The 20,878-nt window shown below is 33.1% G+C and overlaps 1 protein-coding gene across 4 annotated transcripts in view; it reads left to right on the forward strand.

The window, feature by feature from the left end:
- LOC143235158 (D-2-hydroxyglutarate dehydrogenase, mitochondrial-like) overlaps positions 1 to 20,871 on the forward strand; it is a 62,265-nt gene extending 41,394 nt beyond the window's left edge. For all 4 annotated transcript variants that reach the window (XM_076473041.1, XM_076473037.1, XM_076473038.1 and 1 more), the window contains exons 6-8: positions 7,934 to 8,110; positions 16,282 to 16,391; positions 20,439 to 20,871. In XM_076473041.1, coding sequence (XP_076329156.1) covers positions 7,934 to 8,110; positions 16,282 to 16,391; positions 20,439 to 20,864 — 713 coding nt within the window. In that variant the 3' untranslated portion in view covers positions 20,865 to 20,871. The remainder of the gene's footprint in view (positions 1 to 7,933; positions 8,111 to 16,281; positions 16,392 to 20,438) is intronic.
- Positions 20,872 to 20,878: the final 7 nt, after the last annotated feature.

Consider the following 20,878-nt stretch of genomic DNA (forward strand, 5'->3'; position numbering starts at 1 on the left):
GTGTTATAGCAAGAAGTAGACCTTTTTAAGGCATGCAATTTGGTGTTAATTTAGGGGTGTGTGAGGTAAGTTGGTGATATTAGGTTTTGTGAAATTTAATGAATAGTTTGTCCTTTCATTATTTCATTGTTCTAAATTTCCTAACTTTTTTTTAGAATTCAGATTTGCAAACATCTTTTTTAATGATTTGACAGTAATGATTGAAATTGTTCACTGAACAAATTCTTGCTAGATCAGCTTACTGTTTGAGTTAATGCAGTTTAATTGTTTGAGACTTTTATATTTCGAATTAATTATTCACTTCAGTAGATTCCTCATTACTTCATAATTTACCCCACTGATCCTCCTTCTATAGAATTTACCTACGTAATAGTACTTGAGGGAGTTAGCTTAAATCAGAAACTGTTAGATGTGTAATCATGAGAAGTTACTAAAGTTGAGTATGAATAGCCCCTGTTTTATGTCACCTGCACAAGGCTCATTTATTATTTGTGGAATGTATAAAGCCCCAGTAAGATATGCTGAATCAGATTACTGTTTGCTCCAATAATTCCCACAATAATGCAAGTTAGTTACATATGTAATATTGTATGTGAGAGTAATGACTATCTTGAACTGATTTTAGTTGTTTTTTCATTCTCTCAGCTTCAGCATGAAGTCCATTTTTTGTGTACATACCTATGTGTGTTTTTGTGTGGGGACAAATTCTTCCAGAGCATATGTACCTTCTCTCATACTTACAGCTATTACTCAACTGCCAGAGTTTCCTTTTTTACCCTTCTAAACATTGGTCTGATTTTTTCTGGCTTGCTTCAGTCTTTTATGCTTTATTTAATTGCTCTTGTTGATATTTGCTTCGCGACATTCTCCACATTCGTCAATACATCCATTATCCTGGCACTGTATATATAAGCACCTCATTCAGATAATGTTATCACTTTTTCTAGTGATGATTTGATCACTAACAGGTTTCTCAGTGCTGTGATTGTTTAGAGATATTTTGAGCATTCTCTATGTTACCTAGTTGATTTTTAGAAGAAAAAAAAGATTCAATTAGCAAACTAATCAACTGTATGAATTCCCAAACTATTATTTATAGCACAGAAGCAAATCAGGTGTCTCTTATTCCCCTTTTTATATCTTGTGTCACACAACAATTGGTAGAGAAGAGTCAGTTTTTGTTCAAACTATCAGTAATCGTATTAGTAGTGAGATGGAGACATAATTTGTGCCTTGGTATTCCTCTAGGGGGCACTGAGGCTGTAGTTGAGGGTGATCTTCAACATTCTATAGAGAATTTTAATTCTCTTTCTCTTGTGTCTTATTTTATTCTGTTGGCCTTTCAGTCCTCCTGTGGAGCAGTAATAAGTTTCTGGACTTGCAACACTGGAATCTGGGGTTTGATTCCTTATAGTAGACAAAGCAACTAGTCTCATGTTGCTTTGCTTTAACAAAAGAAACCTTACAAAATGTTTTCCAAGTAGTTTAATAAACACAGCCTTTAAATTGAATAAAAAGAAGACCACTTTTGGATAAGTTACTTTTAAGTTTGCAATTTACTTGATGGTTGAAAGATGTGGGAGTGAGTATGTAGTTTTATCTTCATCCACAGGTATTGTGATTCATGCAGGGTGGTTTACTTCTCAGTTATATGAAGGGACAGTTATGTCTTATCTCTCACAATTGTCCAAACTTTGTGATTTAGCCTATCACTGCTAGGAGGAAGCACATTCTGATTCTCAAATAATACATATATTCCTGAAATTTAGATGTTCTAAAGTAGAGTTTGTAGTTAACCAGAATAGATCAATGTCCTCTGGTGGGATAGGGTAAGTCTATGGACTTACAACTCTAAAATTACATGCTTTGTTTTCCTTACATTACACTTTGTTGAAAGAATCTCAGGATCACTGATTTCCTTGATGACAAACTGGAACCAGAGTTAGCATGCAATTTGGTTCAGTTATTGGTTTCTATAGTCATCCATGTAATTGTTGACATCTTAAATTTCATCATCTCATACAGAGGGTACTAATTCCAACCCATTCAAGGATTCCGACTCCCGACCTCAGCGCTTTGTTACATTGACACCCAGAATATATTGTGTCTATGTCCATGGCTGCTCAGTTGGAGTGTGGGTGTACAAGTTCAATGTAGTTGGCTCTTATCTGCACATTTCTATAGCTGTGGTTTCCCAACACTATTGACAATTTGTAGTTCAGACTACCATTAGCTCCAAATGGGATCTTCAAAATTGTAAGATTTTTTCTCTCATTACCTCCATTCCACATTACTGTGCATACATCATTTTTTAAATGACTTACTACTGCTGGCACCATCATTTCAGTTGTCATATCAAAACACCTCTATTGTACTTTTAGAAACAACCAAGGCAGGCTTCATTCTCAGAGCTGATACAAACTGTTCTTGCTCTAATTCAGTATGTCATCAGTCTGGGTATTTCTTTCATCATATGTCTTAGTTGGGCTCAGCTGCCTCTCATCAAGCTCCATGCTGTGGAATAAGAAGCCTAACTCTTACTCACTTCTTATCCCACTGCATGGATAGTTCATCTTGGTGGGTTGGCTTCTCATTGGCACACCGAACTACTGGCAATTTGACCTGCAGTACTTTAATTTCTTACTTTGGCAGTGGATGCATTCTGTCAGAATGAGATTACAACTCTAGGCCTTCTCTCCAATTCATATTTTACCCAAGGTACTAACTATGATTTGTTCCAAACCACTATTAGGTTCTGTTGTTGATAGCTTTGAATTGTCAGCTGTGCTCTTGTTTCTGCTTCTGCATTACCTTCAGGAGTGTCCACTTCTTCCTAAGCCATATGTGTGGGTGCTGCCTCGATTTGACATGGTACACTCGGCTCAGGCTTTAAGCATAGAGATTATACAGTCTTTTTCACATCATTGGGAATAATTTCTAAGGTTGCCATGCATCTATCTTAGTCCCACAATGGACATTTATCCACAGAAATAACTTGCATAGTTTCAAGAGTGTATTGAGAGGAGCTTTAATCCACTTCAGTCAGTAGTGCCAACCATAACTTTTTTTTAATCTGGATCTTTCACATGAATTTTTGCATTTTCCATAAGTGCCCTCTATTTTATACTTGTGATAAAATATTCTTTGAGTCCAGATTCCTCAAGTCACAAATGACCATTACAGTTACCTAGGTTGTATATTAATGTCACATTATGTGCTCTTTCTGAAAATATATTTGTGACCTGATTTTTATATACCATATATCACATTTACCTGAAAGTTTCTTTTTCATTTCTAATGAGCTACAGACATTGCAGGTCAGAGTAGTTTGTGCTGTTTGTTTCCAGACCACTTTATCATTCTACCTGTGTCCTCAGACTAGTTCTTGTTACTCAGAACACTATAAGACAGGGAATTGGATAAATACTTTTCACCATTTCTCACTTCTGTGATTGTTCAAATTTCAATCATTGTCATGTGTAGTGAAGGGCCTTGAAGATTTTTTTGTTTACACTAATGCATTTAGAGATGCTAGACAATGATTAGTATCTTAATCTGAGGGTTTTTGCTTATCCCCTATAGCTATCTTAACAACATCCAGTAGATTATACGGAGGGGTGAGTATTTTTATTGCTACCTTTCAGGATCCCTTAGTTTTTTTTGACAAGATCCCACCCTGGGCATATTTCCTGGGCATGGAATTGATATAGTAGCCATTGTAATGGTTTCCTCAAATGTTCTTCTACTAGTTGGATGACTCCACCCCTTGGTTTTGTATTCACTGGGGCCCCTGACATTCACTAGCTACTATTTTTTCAGTATTTATGTTGCTTTCCACTAAATATTCTTTGATACTTATTTTGATACATTCAGCTATACCAGAAGTATATGTTGTGTGTCCTAAATACCTCAATCCAGGTTCCACAAGTAATGCCAAATGCTCCTGTGTAAATTTTATATTATTATATTTGCCACTTTATTTTTTTTCTATTGCTCCAGAGTTTTGTCTTTTCACCAATTGATGATTAAGCTTTGAGGACATACTTGATCTAAATCTTTCCTTTTTAATATAGCTCTATTTTAGCTCTATGTTTTTCCCATTGTACTTTATTCCTGTCTTCAATTTTCAAATTATCCTACTTTATAATTAGTACTACATCTATAATTGCACATGCAGTTGTTGAAGTTTCTCTGTCAGACATTTCTGTCCTGTCACAAACATTTACAAACACTGTGTGGCAGTCTGATTTTTGATGTACTTTTGCCGTTTGATGATGAAAGTCTTTGTTCCTCACCAGTTTCCACAGCTCTCTGCAAATGGCACAAGGGAAACATAATCATTCTTAGTGCCAGTTTCAGGAAGAGTTTCATTATCACATGGTTTATTATCATCACATTTTGTTTTGGTTGTATTATCTGTGTTTTGTCTGGCATATTTGTCACTTTATACAGAGAGAAATAATGCTCTAGATTTCCTTTTTTTCCTTTCATGGAGTTTTTTTTAGTAGTAGAGGTGTTGACTGAGCCTAGAATCATGTTTCTGTCATTTCTGTGATCTAAGAGAAAAGCCTGTTCTCTCTTTGGTAGTTTGTTGTCTTTAGCATAATCATACAAAGAAAAATCTGAACACATACAGGAACAAATGTTGAAAACATCTTTTGCTGTTTGTTCTTGAAATTCTTTGGTTTTGATTGTGTAATGTCACTTTGCCTGCTTTTCATTGGTTTCATAAGTGTCTTGTATTTATTGTAATACTTTCTAATCTTTTGCAAAATCCAGTCATGACTCACAACAGGCATTGAAGCTTTGCCCACATCTTCTCAGCATTTTGAGTAACTGTATCTGATATTTCTTGAACAGAAGATTCTTTTGCATCCGTCTTGCCTTTATGTTGAAACAAACTAAGAGGTAATATTGCATCATAACTTGATAGGTTGGTAGCATTTGACAATATAACACTTTAGGTGCACTAAAAATTATAACAAGTTATTTGATCCATGTTTTACTTCCTGAGCCATAGTGTCAGAACTACAATATTAATCCACAAACTTAGTGACACTGTCACATTAGTACAAGATATTTAGTGTCACTTCAAATTAAAGTATTCAATCACTATTCAGTTAATTCAGTCACTGTTATTTGAAATCAAAATCACATTTAGTAACATAGAGCACTACTATAGCATTAAATAAGAACCTGAATAAACAGTGTTATGAACTAACTGAAATAATGGACTGAATTAATTTGTATTTGAGTGCTAAAAATGCTGAAAAAAAAGAAAAGGCAATCTTGGTAACTATCAGTTCATTATATTGCTTGAAGCTTTTATTTCTCTAAGATGTGAAAATAACCACTCCTGAAGCAGGATTCAAGAAATACCAATACCTAGTTTATATCAACCAAATGCAGTGAAATAAAGAAGTATTCCATTAGAACATTTACCCATATGATTTCTATGGGAAATTTGTATAATAAAATGTTATGGTATTAAAGAGTTTTGGAGCACTATAGAATAATTTTCTATTTCATCAATATAATATTTTACAGAATTACTAGGTACCACATGAAACAACTTTTCCACATTATTGGAAATTAAATTACTGAGTTTGATTCTGGAGCATCTTTCTTAGATATGTGTACACACTTGTAAAAACTATACCTTTTATGGTGAAAACTTAATTATGAAGCAGTTATGTTGCTCTTTTTTCTATTACTTAGAGTGTATTAATAACAAAAGATTGTTGAATTCATTTTTTTGTATATATATTTGATCCTAACCTGAAAGAAAAGCCATTTACCACAGTTAATATTAACTTCTGATTAAACAAGTTACATTGTAAAATTATTAAGAGTAACAAAATTAAAATTTTCTAGTGAAAATATTGTTGTCTTACTACATTAAAAAAAAAAAGTGCACAAAGTATAGAGGAAGTTGGAACATTTCTTCTTTCCATTTCAGTGCTTATTGCCAATAGACTCACATTAGCACAATTTGGAGCTGTATTTACATCTGGAGGAATAATAAAAATAGCCCTACTCCACCTGCCCATACCTACAGAATTTCATATTTTCATACTTTTCTCCTTAAATATTAATGTATCCAAACACGAGGCAAGATATAATTGGTGCATGTTTGTTTTTTTATCCACAGTTAACGTATATTTTGTATTATTATTCTGACAAAAAGAGTAAAAACATTACATATGCACATTCATATATACAGTTACGACAGAAATTGTTCGTACCTCTGCATTCCGTGTAGCTTTTTGCTCATAACTTAAAAAGTATCACAATTAGGCTAATAGACGTATGGTATATTGTAAATATTATACTAACATACATCTATATACATTTTTATGGAAATTAAACAACAAATAAACTGTTTATAAACAAATAACCAAAAATAGGAGCAGCAGATAGTGCTCGTACATTTCAGAACGTGTGAAAAAACTAATATTTCCATAAAAAAATTGTTTAGTTTGGCGAATAAACTACGTTATACCATTCCAGAACTAGACACTGGGTTCATAATTATTGTAATTTAGCCAGCAAAAAATGTACTTCTGGCAATTTAGTGCTGTCTCCATCATCATTATGTGGTTAGTCATCGTGGCAAACAGGAAATGACTGTCCAGTGACTCAAAAAAGTGAATTATTGTAAAATACAAGTCACTTTCTGGTATTGCTACACAACTTAATATGCCAAAATCTACTGTTCAAATCATAATTGCCAAGTTTAAGCTTACAGGGTCAACTGCTAACCTCCCTTATTCCGGATGCCCCACCAAAATTCCAGAGGGAACCAAGAGGAAGGTTTTCAAAGAAGTTAGTAGGAACCCTCATTTAACACGTCGTGACATACAGAAACTGGTAAGGGAAACTGGGGTTGAAGTAAGCACCTCTACAGTTATGAACATCTTGCGCTCTTCTGTGTTTAAAGCATGTCATCCTTGTAGAACTCCATATTTAAAGCCTGTTCATTTAGAAGCATGATCGAGGTATGCAAGAAAGCAGGTAGATAAGCCCTTTACCTATTGGAAGAGTATTCTTTTGTCAGATGGGACTAAAATCAAGCTTTTTGACCACAGTGATGTTCGCAATATTTTCTGTAAGAAGAGGGAACGAAATCTTCCAAAGAACACCGTCCCTACAGTTAAACACGGAGGCGGCTCGATCATGCTGTGGGGGTTCCTTCAGCTCTTCTGGTGTAGGCAGCCTTCACCGCATCAACGGAATCATGAAAAAAGAAGAATATGTTGATATATTAGGCACTTATATCAAGAATGATGCTCGGAACTTGCGGCTTGGGCGTTGTTGGATCTTCCAGCACGATAATGACCCTAAACACACATTGAAATATATGCAATCCTTCTTGCAGAGGAACCATATAAGCTTTCTGGAGTGGCCATCGCTGTCACCCGATCTCAACCCAATTGAAAACGTTTGGCATGAGTTGAAGACCAGGGTTCATCAGCTTCATCCGAGAAACTTGCAAGAGTTGAAGGCATTCTGTAAAGAAGAATGGAAAAAAATACCAGTCGAGTACTGTCAAATGATCATGGAGAGATTGTGCCAAGTAACTCACCTGAAAGGCTACACAACTGACCATTAAAGCAGATGCATGAACACTTTCTGCCCCTCCTATGTTTGGTTATTTGTTTATAAACAGTTTATTTGTTGTTCAGTTTACATAAAAATTTATTTAGATGTGTGTTAGTATAATATTTATAATATACTGTACTTTAATTATCCTAATCGTAATATTTTTTATGTTATGAGGAAAAAACTACTCATGAGGCTGGGGTTCACACAATTTCTGTCGTAACTGTACATAGTCCCAGTTCTTACTGATAAAGTAATAGTTACACATATTGTGGTTTGTTTTCAGCATCACTCTTGTTATTCTCACATTGCCAATTTACTGTATTTTTAGGCTGTTATTCATTTGAAAAAGTTCTTGAGACTTACAGAAAGGCTCGTCAAAACCTTGGAGAAATAATTTCTTCATTTGAAATGATGGATCATCAAGCTATGGAAGTTGTGGAGCAGAATCTTAATATGAAAAATCCTGTTTCTGTTTTCCCTTTTTATGTGTTAATTGAAACATCAGGTAAATGTTTCATTTTATTAACTATATTTTATCTGATTGTTTAGCATAATATATATATGCAGTTCATTTTTTCATCTTGAAAATCAGAATAAGATATACCAAGATATATACATAAACTTCTAACCTAAGCCTGTTGACATAGATTAAAGGCAATAGTAACATCTAATTCATGTTTGGTTTTGCATTAAAAATGCAAACCTTAGCATATGATGAAGGTATGGTAAAAGTAATTACTTATTGAAAATATTGTATAATAGCAGGTAGCTAACTTTGCTACTGAGTTTCACAGATTATTTCTCTGTTTGCATATAATGTGTGTTGAAGACATTGAACAATAACAATGAAAAATATTATTCTCTTCTTCCTAGAACAAACAACTTGTACCTCACACACTGTCTAAAAGTTTTTTATGCATGCTCCATATCTTATGATACTTCATGAATTTTTAGTTCTGATTGATACAAACATTTCTCCAATTGCCTCCAATATCACTTTTCAAGTGAAATGTTCAGTCTTGCTGTCTCTGTTTACACACTCTCATTCCTTTTTGAACATGGCCTTTGAACATTTACCCATTGCAAAAGGGTTAACAGTAACCTGGGTGGAGGTATTTTTAATTTTTTGGTAATAAATTTTCCACAGTCAAGAAATTACACTAATTCCAATTGTCATCCAGTTAATCAACCCAATTCTGATTATCTGTAAAACAGTGCATAATATATAATATAATGTAATGGACCTGGAAAAACGGGAATAACAATGCAATTATCATGTTTGACACATTTTCCACAAGTATAGCATTACGTATGTTCACCAGGCCTAGTAAAAAAGGCTAGTTGTTATTATTCCTGGTGTTAAAAGAGGAGAGGTACCTAACACCCACTGCTATTTATGCCAGTCAGATTTTCTGATGCAGAGGGTGTGTGTGTATTTTCTGATAGAAAAGCCACATCAGGCTATTTGTTGAGTCCACTGAGGCAAAGAGAGGAGTTGGCAAGATAAAGACAATCAAGACCAGTTTGAACTTTTTTCTGTAAGCTGACAAGGTCACTGATCAACGTCTGGTCATCCCTACACTTTCCTTCAATAAATATCTTTGATCCAATAACAGCAATTCATCTATGGAACTCAGTATCACTTTGCACAGGAAAACCATATGCTGGTAGTGTGTAAATTGAGAAGCAATTGTGTAGGAGAGTGATAAAGAAGGGGACAAAGGAGAAATGCAAGAAATGGATGTTGGGATCATTGGACACTGACACTTGTGCATACTATATTTTCTTTCCTTATTTATTTTGATTAGTAAAGGATGTTAACTTAAGTTTAACTTATCATCACCTATTTTACAGCTATTTGCATGTTTTTCACATCTTGCTAGTTTAAGGATTTTGCTTGTTACAAATTCAAATTCTTGAACGACTGATTAACAGCTTCCAGAATATGGAAGAAATGATTGCTATAAAATTAGTGGTAATGTATATTCTATGATTTTTTCATCTTTCCATCAAATGTATTTGGCATTTTATTAACAAATGTGTGTCAGCTAAGATGGTAATGGGTTATAGATTACACTGACAGTGATGCGAAGATTCTCTTTCATTATTTGTTTTGATTATTAAAGAACACTACTTAAAGGGAAACAAAAAGTTACTATTATACTATGCTCTATTGTTAGAATATTGCTGAGATGAATGGTGTACTTCTCTGTCACGAAATGGTTCCTGACTTCTTCTAACTGCATCTTGGGGAACCTAGTTTGATATGCTTTCGTATTTCAGGTTTGTTCCTGGTTTCTTCTTACTGGATCTTTGTTCATAACTTGGTGAACAAGTGTATCTCTTTCTTGTTGTGACTTGTATCACAGTATTTCAGACTTTCTCCACGATAAGTCAGTTCTCCATTTGACATAATGATTTGTGATACCTATTATCACTTTATAATGAAGTAAAGAGTGCATTGATCTTCTACAAAATTCCTGCATATTTGTATAAAAACAACTGTTTTGTATGAAGGACTTGAGATTCCTTTGGTCACATAACAATTCAGTTAATGGTGTATGTTTGTATTTCCCAGCAGAAATTTTTATTTTACTGAAATATCACAATGATTCTCCACAAGGAAGACTTGCTTTTAAATTCTGGGTTAAATTTTAGAAGTTTCTTTGGTAGTAGTGTACAAATTTAAGGTACATTATCAAAACAGAAAGAAGTACCATTTCTTCATTCAGGAAAAAAGCATTATAAAATAAGGTCCTGTTTTGTTTTTATTTTGCAGACATTAGACTTGTGTATATATGTAATTAAAAATAAGGAAGAATAGCATGGTTTTATAAAGCGTATCCAAATTTTAGTAGTTAACTGTAATATTATGTAGAACATGAATAATAAGAAAAGAATCATTGCAGCTGTAAAACAGATATGTATAACTTAGGCACATACCAGAAGGTGAGTAATTAAGCAGTTTGCCTTAGATTTTAAGGTACTGGTAGAAGTAATACCCAACTTGTGTTTGGAATACACTATCTATCCAATTTAACTTCACTTTTGCAGGCTTCACATCCTACATCTTTACCACGTTTTGCTGTTTTAAAGATGCGAGAAGGTGGCTGCTCACAAGAAAAATATATTGAGTTAGGAGATAGAAAAAATTAGAATATAATACATCAATGGGGAAGACTTTAAAACTATCCTAGAAGTTGGCATTCCAGAACTCACAATGATATTTGTACATAAATAACAGAATGTTAAAGTATTACTATACTAAGCCCAACCTAAATTGTTAGTATAGCTTCCATTCTATATCCACCCATGCTACTATCAGGATCTTCAAAGATTCTACAAGACTTACATAGTTGCAGATGTTATTTGGGAAAGTGATTCATCTATACAAGATACAATACAAATAAGTATTTCCAATAATTCCCCTACAAAAATTACAAACTATTCCTTATTGTGTTTATTATGGTTTAATTTATACTACAATTTTTCAGTTCACATATATATTTTGTATACTTATTACAAAATAGTTTAAAACATTTAATTAGAGTTATCTTATTAAATCTTAAATTAATTAAACATCAGTTAACTCACCAGTATATTAATATTGGAAATTAGGAACTATGTGTTGTTATAAATTCTACGATACCTGAGTAGCTGTAAATATATGATGTCTGTATAGCATTAATTGGTGTATCACTGTTTGGGGATGGAAGTCTAAACATTTGAAATGTAAAATCATTTCTTTTATCATAAATATTAATATTACAATGGTTATTAATTATCTTAATATCTAAATGTAAATAATGTATTTCAGTATTTAATATAGAGGTCTCTCTGATTTGTAGAACTGTAGGATAAATATTTCTGAAATAATTAAATCATCAGTATCTCTATAAGTTAAATAAATTCATTCTAGCTTTGAAAAATTACTCATAAATTTATTTTCATAATTGTAAAGATATAAATTAACAACACTGCTTGAACAGTTAGCTTCCATTGGCAAACATACCGAAGGTTTATAAGTGTGTTTAGTTTAAGTCTCATAATGTTATATAGTTTTATATATATGTATTTTATTTTTTATTATATTGACCTTCCAGTCATTTCTAGTTAACATTACATAACCTGCATTGATGTGATGCACATGCACTCATGTTACTCAATGCAATAATATAAAACTGACCTTTAGTCTTTCCTGTCTTGGCTATGATTTAGTTGACTAGTATTTTGTAATATAGTGTCAAATTTCGATTATTATACATTATATATGTATTTAGATTATTACTATTTAGAGATAAATTATTAAACTTTTTTTTTCTTAAAATATAGAAGAATAAATGAAGTAAAGCAAACAGTTATCTCTTTCTGCTATGACCTTTGAACTTGGTTGCTACTGGACATAGGTTGCTAAGCCTTTTAAATTTTGCACATTGAATAGTCAAAAAATCATGAGTAACAATAATGATAACATAGAATTCCACTATAAATTATTAAGTTTAGTAACTGTGCTGTGTTTAGGTTTAAAAAAAATATGAAACTTCAAGCAGACTAAAGATACAACCCACCTTCTTAAAATTTTGGTTTGAAAGAATGCGATAGCCTTTTCACAGATTAAAATGGCTGATAAAACCACTAGTGAGACATTATAAGTTGTTGATTAGTTATTCACATGTCATATATTGTAATAAGAGTATATAAGAGACCACTTCTAAAAAATGGAAAGAGGTGAATGAGATCACCACGTTTAACTCAGTACATGAACCATATCTCAGCAAAATAAAAAGATTGAGGTTCTTATTTTATGTTCTAGCTTGTTGATGTTGGTAATTTGAGTTCCTGATTTGTACAAATCCATAAACTTAGTATTTTGACATCACAAACATCTAGTTTTAAAAAGTACTTCATTCAACATGTACTATATGACTTACTACGAGGGCTGTTCAAAAAATATGCGGACTGTTTGAATTCTGCAGCTCCAGTTGGTTCCAGGGGAATCTGCTTGGTGTCGCTAAGTTCGCACAGATCAGCTGATTACGACACCATTTCCCGATTGCAGATATCTTCATTTGTGTATTAGCTACGTGGTTTTAAGTGAAGTGCGATTTTTTCGTTTGGCGGATTTCAGAATGAATGACCTGAAGGAGCAACGACTTGCTGTGAAATTTTGTGTTAAACTTGGAAAATCTGCGACTGAAACTTTTGCTATGCTTAACACGGCTTACGGTGATGTTGCTATGAAGCGTACGGCATGTTTCAAGTGGCATGAACGTTTTTTAGGATGGTTGACAGTCCATTGAAGATGATGAGCATCCTGGACATCTTTCCACGTCAACTGATGACCCACACGTCGACAAAATCAACACCCTGGTGCGGGCAAATCAACGTCTGACTGTCAGGGAGCTTGCTGAAGAGTGTGGGATATCAGTTGGATCTTGTTACGAGATTTTGACCGAAAAATTGAAGATGCACCGCGTTGCTGCGAAATACAGCCCTCAGAACTCGTGAGTTTTTGGCCAAACACTCGATCACTGTTCTTCCCCACCCCCCTACTCACATGACCTTGCTCCTTGCGATTTTTTCTTGTTCCCCAAACTCAAAAGACCCTTGAAAGGAAGAAGATTTGAGACGATTCCTGAGATTAAGGCAAATGCGACGAAGGAGCTGGAGGACATTACAAAAGAAGCTTACCAGGACTGTTTCAACAAGTGGAAAAACCATTGGGATAAGTGTGTGCATTGGGGAGGAGAGTACTTTGAAGAGGTCCCAGACCTGTAACTTCTAAATAAAGTACATTTTGTTTTATGACGTCAGTCCGCGTATTTTTTGAACAGACCTCGTAAAATCTATATTTAGGTGTGTTCTTTTAGTATTTACTTTTAAATTAAGAAATTAACTCAAATATAATATTAAAGTTTGAATTATAATTGCAATTTGATTCCAAATGTATTGGCATAAATTCAATAGTAGATCAATAACATTTTCAATACATGTCATGAAATGTGATGACATGGTTTTTGACTTGTGACCCCCTGTGCCTTCTCTGATACAGAAGTGTCTTCAAACTCAGTCATGTGGTATGTTAATTCCTATTTTTTCTGTTAAATTCAAAAACTTACTTTATATTAAACAACTTTTAGAGACGTAAGCCACATCTTTTTTACTGCTGGCAGCCACGGAACCTAACCATAACTATTTATTTCTACCAGACTTAAGCCAGATCTTTTTTACTGCTGGTAGCCACAGTGGAACTGACCATAACTATTTAGTTCTACTGGAACTTGAACTGCCTCTGTTGATTCCACAGCTTCAGTTATGGGGTTATAGCTAAATGTTTTGTTGTTCAAACTTCACTGTGGTTTTTTCCTTCCATGCTTTTTAAATTGCATTTCCTTTCATATGATAGACTCACTTTTGTCTTCCCAAAAATGAAAAAAACTTTTGGCACAAATGTTTTTTAAAGATCTGGAAACTTACTACTTGGTAAATAACCAATGTCAAGAAAAAACAACCAATTGATTACCATGTCATTTGTTTGTAGAATATCCAGTAACCCTCATTGATCTTGGGTAAATCAAATAAATTAATAACTTAAAGTTTATCATGATTGCATTTAGAAACAATTCAGTGACCAACCACTTTATTTTATTTATGTACAGTGTGTGAATATGATAAACATAAAAATAATTTTCAATAAATAAGGATTTGAGTCATGAGAATATTTTGCAATCCTTTACCATATTCTCTAAACTTAACTAATCTTACCTGATTTGATGAATATAATAAAAATCATCATGTTTACAATTATTGCAACTTAAAAAACACAGTAAGTAAATAATTAAAAACAATTTTATTTACTTGTTTGTTTTTAAGACAGTTTAGTCGTAATTTTATTTTTGTTTTATAGGCAATTAACATTGTAATTATATTTGAGTAGATTTATATAATTAGCTTACATTCACTCAGCTTTACTTCAGCTTTATTACCTTGGTTTTGAAGATAAATATATTTTGTAATTTTTTATTGCTATTAAACCCCTAATCCCCCATTGGTACAGCAGTGTGTCTGTGGACTTACAATATTAGAAACTAGGTTTCAATACCCATGGTGGTCAGAGCACAGACAGGCCTTTGTGTAGTTTTTTGCTTAACAGTAAACAAGCAATTAGTCCCTTAGTGGCTCAGCATAAGCCAAAATTTCTTAGTTCCTTTGTCAAAAGCTTCTTTAGTGTATGAAGTGAAACAGTATTAACCACAATTAATTTTTTTTATGCTTTTTAAAAATAAATTTATTAAAATTTACTGCTTGTTACAATAAGCAGCAGATTAAGGAAATGTTTTGTAGAGGATGAAGAGAACATGAACACTATAGAAAAAAGAACTTGATACTTGCAAAATGGAAAATAGCAATAATCTTTATTTGAATACAAAGACCAAAATGCACTAGGATCTCGTTGTCATGTCATCTTGTATACATATGTACAAACTTGTTATGTTCTGAAACTTGGATGGTAAGAGAACAGCTGAAAATATTCTGTCGCTTCTTGATGAAAGACATTTCAGTCTGACCAAATCCCTAGTACAGTACCGTGTTTCTCTGATAATAAGACCTACCCATAAAATAAGACCTAGTGTGATTTTTGGGGATAGTTTTAATATAAGCCCTACCCTTAAAATAAGCCCTAGTTAAGAGTGGCAGGAAGAGGAAAGAAATAAAAAAAAAATTAATTTATTAATTAGTTTAATAGTTAGTTAATTAGTTTGTTTAAGTATTAATCAGTTAGTTTAATAGTTTAATGCTCATGCTTAACATGAGAGAGTAGGTGCTTAAATTCTACAAGAAATTGAGTTAAGTGAAAACTCAGCAGGAATTTTAAAAACAGATGATTTGCAAGACATTCCAGAAGATGATGATATGATTGTTTTTGAATAAATTCCTGTTAATGAGTTTCTGAATGTTTTTCGTAATTTCTATTTATTTAGAGGTCTTATAATTTTTACTTTGTAACTTCATTTTTTTAATATATCAAAATAAGACATCCCCCCGAAAATAAGCCCTAGTGTCATATTTTGGAGTGAAAATTAATATAAGCCCTGTCTTATTTTCGGACAAACACGGTATTATACAATCATAGGTTATGTGTTATCATTAACTTCTGATCAAAGCAAGCTCTACCTACAAAGATGTAACTTAGTGATGTTGAGAAAACCCACTTGTAGAGAAAAATATATATGTAAAAACGGCTCGTTTGGGTTGAGAAAATTGTTTATGTAAAGGAGCAAACAACATTTCAACCTTCTTCGGTCATCGTCAGGTTCAGGTTGTTTGCTCCTCCATGTAAACAATTTTCTCAACCCAAACGAGCTGTTTTTACATGTAAAGATGTAACTTAGGGATAGTTATAATTAAGTTGATACACAAGTTTTGCTTATAAAGACTAGAAATTAGTAATTCAATGGTTAAGTATACCTAACTACAGGAGTTTAATGATTGAGGACAAACCCAGTTTATACTAAGCTAATAATGCACAACAATCCTTGTAATAAAATGTATATTAAACAATTTAACAACTATAGTTAATTGAACTAAATCAAAGGAACAAATGTAATAGTTACTTTAGCAATAATACTTTCAGAAAAATAAATAAATGTATATTTGTGTGTTTTATACTACCAGGTTCTAGAGGTGATCATGATGAGGAGAAGTTGATCTCTTATTTGGAGTCTTCAATGGAGAAAGGCATAATATGTGATGGCACAGTTGTCAGTGAAACTTCTCATATTAAAGTATGTTTATTTTATTATATGTTCATTGTTAGAGAAAAACATCAATCAGATAAATAAATATTGTTGATAAACAAGAAATTGGTTGCAAATAAAGTTTCTTTAAAGGTGTTTAAATGATCTGTTTATCATAAGTTTTAAGACTTTTTTGCTGTTATGACTTGTCATATACTTCTGTATACGTTTATATTTTCAACTATTAAGTAATTATTTCTTTTAATTTAATTAAAAAGTTGTGTAAATTCACATGCTCTTACTCATGTGATACTAAAAAATGCTTTAAATCACATTAAATGCATAGGCAAAATTATTCAATATTTTCAATAAATCTGGATTTGTATGAAATCTTGAGTGCTGCATGAAGTACCTTATTCTGTTTTTGAATGAACATAATGAGATTCTTGTACTGGTTGGTTTCAAATTTACTTTTCATTACTTTATATAAAATATTTTGTTTTTCAGTTATTTGTGGATACAGTAATTTAAAGTGGTTCTGTTGTGGCTACTAACAAAGAAAAATTTACATATTTCCAAGTGTTTAACAAAAACATTTTTGTTTGTGGCCAATTTATAGGTACTGGATGCTCTGTCAAATATTTCATCTTCTATTTCATTGTCTCCTCAGTGATGTCGAGAAAACCCACTTGTAGAGAAATATATATGCAAAAAGCGGCTCGTTTGGGTTGAGAAAATATTTTACATAGAAGAGCGAACAACGTTTAGAACTTCTTGGTCATCATCAGGTTCACAAAAAAAACAAAAACCTGGCGATGACCGAAAAGGTCAAGCGTTGTGTAAAATATTTCTCAACCCAAAATTTCTTTCATATATGTTTCCTGTTCCTAATACATTTCCTCCTCCATTGGATTTTATTTCTTGCCAATTCTTGCTAGCTTTGTCTTCCTCATTTTGCAGTCATTACTTATTGAAGCCTGAGTGCTGTTCTTTAAGCCCTTACCCATTCTCTCTTCAAACTTTAAGCATTTTGCTCTTTCTACTGTCTTTTGCTTAATCCTATTTCTTACTTTTTTGTTTTCATCCATAAGGATATGACATATTTGCCATTGCTACTTCCCTTATGTTTTTCTCCCACTTCTTATTCTTGTTCTGATATGGATTGTATTCTCTGTCCCATTGATAGGTTTATTGTTATTGTACTTGCACTGCTCCTTTTTATGGTTTACAGTGTCACCTATTTATTCTTTGGAATTTCTTAGCCCACGAGATATTTCTGCTATTACCTTGAAGAGATGGCTACAGCAACTTATCCATCTAGCCTATATTTCATTGGATGTAGATTCACAATGACTCTTTTAAGTTTTTTTTCATCAGGTCATACACTTTACTCTCTCTCTTTGACTGTACACTTTTCATTATCTGTTTGAGGAGTTTGTGCAGGCTTGTGTGTAGATTACGTCACATAATTTCATCAAACATTATCTTCATCATCTACCTGTCTCTTCTTTGAAATATCAACTTCTTTCTGTTGCCATTCTAATATCCCTTACTGGCTCTGAATGGGCAATTTATTTTCTTGTATATTTTACCTTTACAATTTCTATATATAAGGATCACACTAAGTCGTGAGTGGTGCCTGCCACCATACACTTCACTTTAAATTTGTACCATGTGATCTTTAAGATCTGTAATGCTTATTGACAAGATTGGATGCGCCACAAGACCACTTGATGGTTTCTTGCTATATATTGCTTCACAAATAAGGTTCTTTTCAGACCATACCAACTTGTGAGCTATCATAATTAAAGCCATGTCAGGACTGCTGCTCATCCCTCTAGTCCTAGGTGATAAAATTGGAACCAGCCTGCTTTTCAAAATAGGGATTTTGTACTCACCTACTGAAGACTATTAAGATGTAACATTCCTCTGAACTCCCCACTGCATCCCCCCTCCACTCTTCTTATGAAATATGAGAGTCCTTGCCTCTTTCATGTTCCTAGCTATAGGGATGGTGGACCATGGAAGCTTCCTGAGTGTGATCACTTCCACTCAGTAGGGAGTAGGACAGAAGAGTTCTCTTGGTGTAGATGGTGTGTCATGGACTAAACATAAAATTTCTAATAACATTTCGTTTTTTAGACTATGAATCTGTCAGGTATAGTTCACCCCTTTGACTGGCTTTTCCCATCATACTGTCACATAGATATCTGTTCCTGGATGGTGTGGTGTTGGATTAGTGCAAGACTAGCCAACATAAGTTCTCAAATATGTGATTGGTTGGAACCATCCTCGTGTTGTAGACTAGATAAAATATTCTCAATTCCACTTGATTTTGGACTGGTGTTGACATACCATAATAACTTTACACCATCAAGCACATCCATTTCCCTTATTGGATTTGCTTCCTTTCCACATGGCTTGGCTACAGACGAGGTGTGGTATCATACTGTATTGGTTCTCTTTGAGCAGCTTCTGAAGGGGCCCATCTAGGTTTCTTTTACCTCAGTCTCTCTGCCATTTCAGTGTGAAAGTACAGCTATTGTATGAGAGGAGGTGAGTTTTAAGTGTGTAATTTCTTGAACACTACTTCATATTTCATACTATTATGGTTTATTGAGGTGCAAATGAATTAACTTTAGAGCTATATTGTATAGATTTGCTATATAACAGGAGATTCACTCAAAATATTGATTGCAAAGTAATACTAAATACTTTACTGAATAAGTCACTGTAAAAGGAAATAACAAGACTGGTAATGAATTATTGCTCAAAATGCACTATCCTTTTTTTAAGATACTACACACAGACACAGTGTATATGTATTTGCTTGATAACACACAATAAACTATTCAATAATTAGATGCATTTAATGATTAACTCTTTTTCTTAACCTGACTAAATCAACTCAAATGATATTTTAGACGATACTGACCAAATGTGATGTTCCTTAGCATACAGGAAAACTTGTTTTTTCCAGGAACAGCCAGGGCTAACTCTTGAATGATCATTCTCATTGCAATGTGGGAAGGGCCTAAACCTGTAAGCATCATCTAAGCAACCACTTAAAGATATTCTTACACAAAGTGTAGTTTTGAGCAGTATCCTTCCCAGGCAAAATGTTATTGTGCTTTTAAAGAACAAGATAAGTAACTTACAATGAAATCAACTTAATGGCTTTCTTGACCAAGTGTTAGAGTTGAAACCAACATATATATATATATATAGAGAGAGAGAGAACAAAAAATAAATTCAGAATAAATATTGTAATATTACAAAAGATTGGATCAAAGTATTTGATAGTCATGTACCACACTGTGCATATTTGTGTAGGGTGTGAATTGTATGATGAATTGGTACCTACATCACTTTTGTGACCTAACACACAGATTTTGCAAATGGCCATATAGTTTTGTTTCAATACCTTCATTATGTTTGCTTGACAGAAAGAATGTGTACTTTCTTTCAGCTGATGTAACAAATGTCTCAGATTTGTTTTGTACAAGGTTATCTTAACTTGTAACTTTGGTTGTTTAGAAAACTCTTATAACAACCAGTTTTTTTTAAGTGTTTTCATAATTTTACAGTAGATAATTCTTCTATAAAATACCTGTTTGTTCCAAAACTACTAATCATAGTATTGATGATGTAGAAATAATTTTCTTCCAAGTAGACAAAAGATTTCTGGTATATGGTAACCAAAATCTAATTCCTCACGTATGACAATAGATGAACAGTTTATTTTTATTTTTTCTTTTGGTAATTCTCTGAGGGTGGTATTACTTGACAGTTGCATTTTTCCTCAAAGCATGACCTAAAGAATCAGTTATTCCACTGAGTCTATTGATCACACTCATGAACCTTGTTGCAAAGTTGACTTCCCTTTTAAATACTCTTGAAAATTGTTACACTATCAGTAAAAACATTTGGTCAAATTAATACAATTTTTAATGAATTTTTAATTATTTTTACTTAATTTCTAAAATATGCAATTTAAAAATACAGCTTTTAAATTTCCAGTAGTGCATGTATGTAAATATTGTGTGAGGTTGACTGTTCATAATAAGTCTTTTATTTATTAACAATTTTTTTCAGAACATTTGGTCCCTGAGAGAAAGGATTACTGAGGGTCTTCTGCATGATGGTCATTGTTACAAATATGACATATCTCTTCCATTGAATGAATATTACAAAATAGTTGAAGTAATGAGAGAAAAACTGCAAAATAAGATTCTTCGCTGTGTTGCATATGGGCATTTAGGAGATGGTAACCTACACTTGAATATAACCTCCAAAAATTATGATCCAGACATTTTACATGAAATTGAACCATTTTTGTATGAATGGACAGCAGAGCATAAAGGAAGCATCAGTGCAGAACATGGATTGGGTTTGAAGAAGCGTGACTTCATAAACTATTGCAAATCTCCATCTGCAGTAGCTGTCATGAAGCAGCTGAAACAGCTATTTGATCCAAATGGAATTTTGAATCCCTATAAAATGTTACCAGCTACAGCATAATCTGCAATGGCATA

The sequence above is a fragment of the Tachypleus tridentatus genome, chromosome 12 (assembly GCF_004210375.1).
Source record: "Tachypleus tridentatus isolate NWPU-2018 chromosome 12, ASM421037v1, whole genome shotgun sequence".
Classification (NCBI taxonomy): Eukaryota; Metazoa; Arthropoda; class Merostomata; order Xiphosura; family Limulidae; genus Tachypleus; species Tachypleus tridentatus.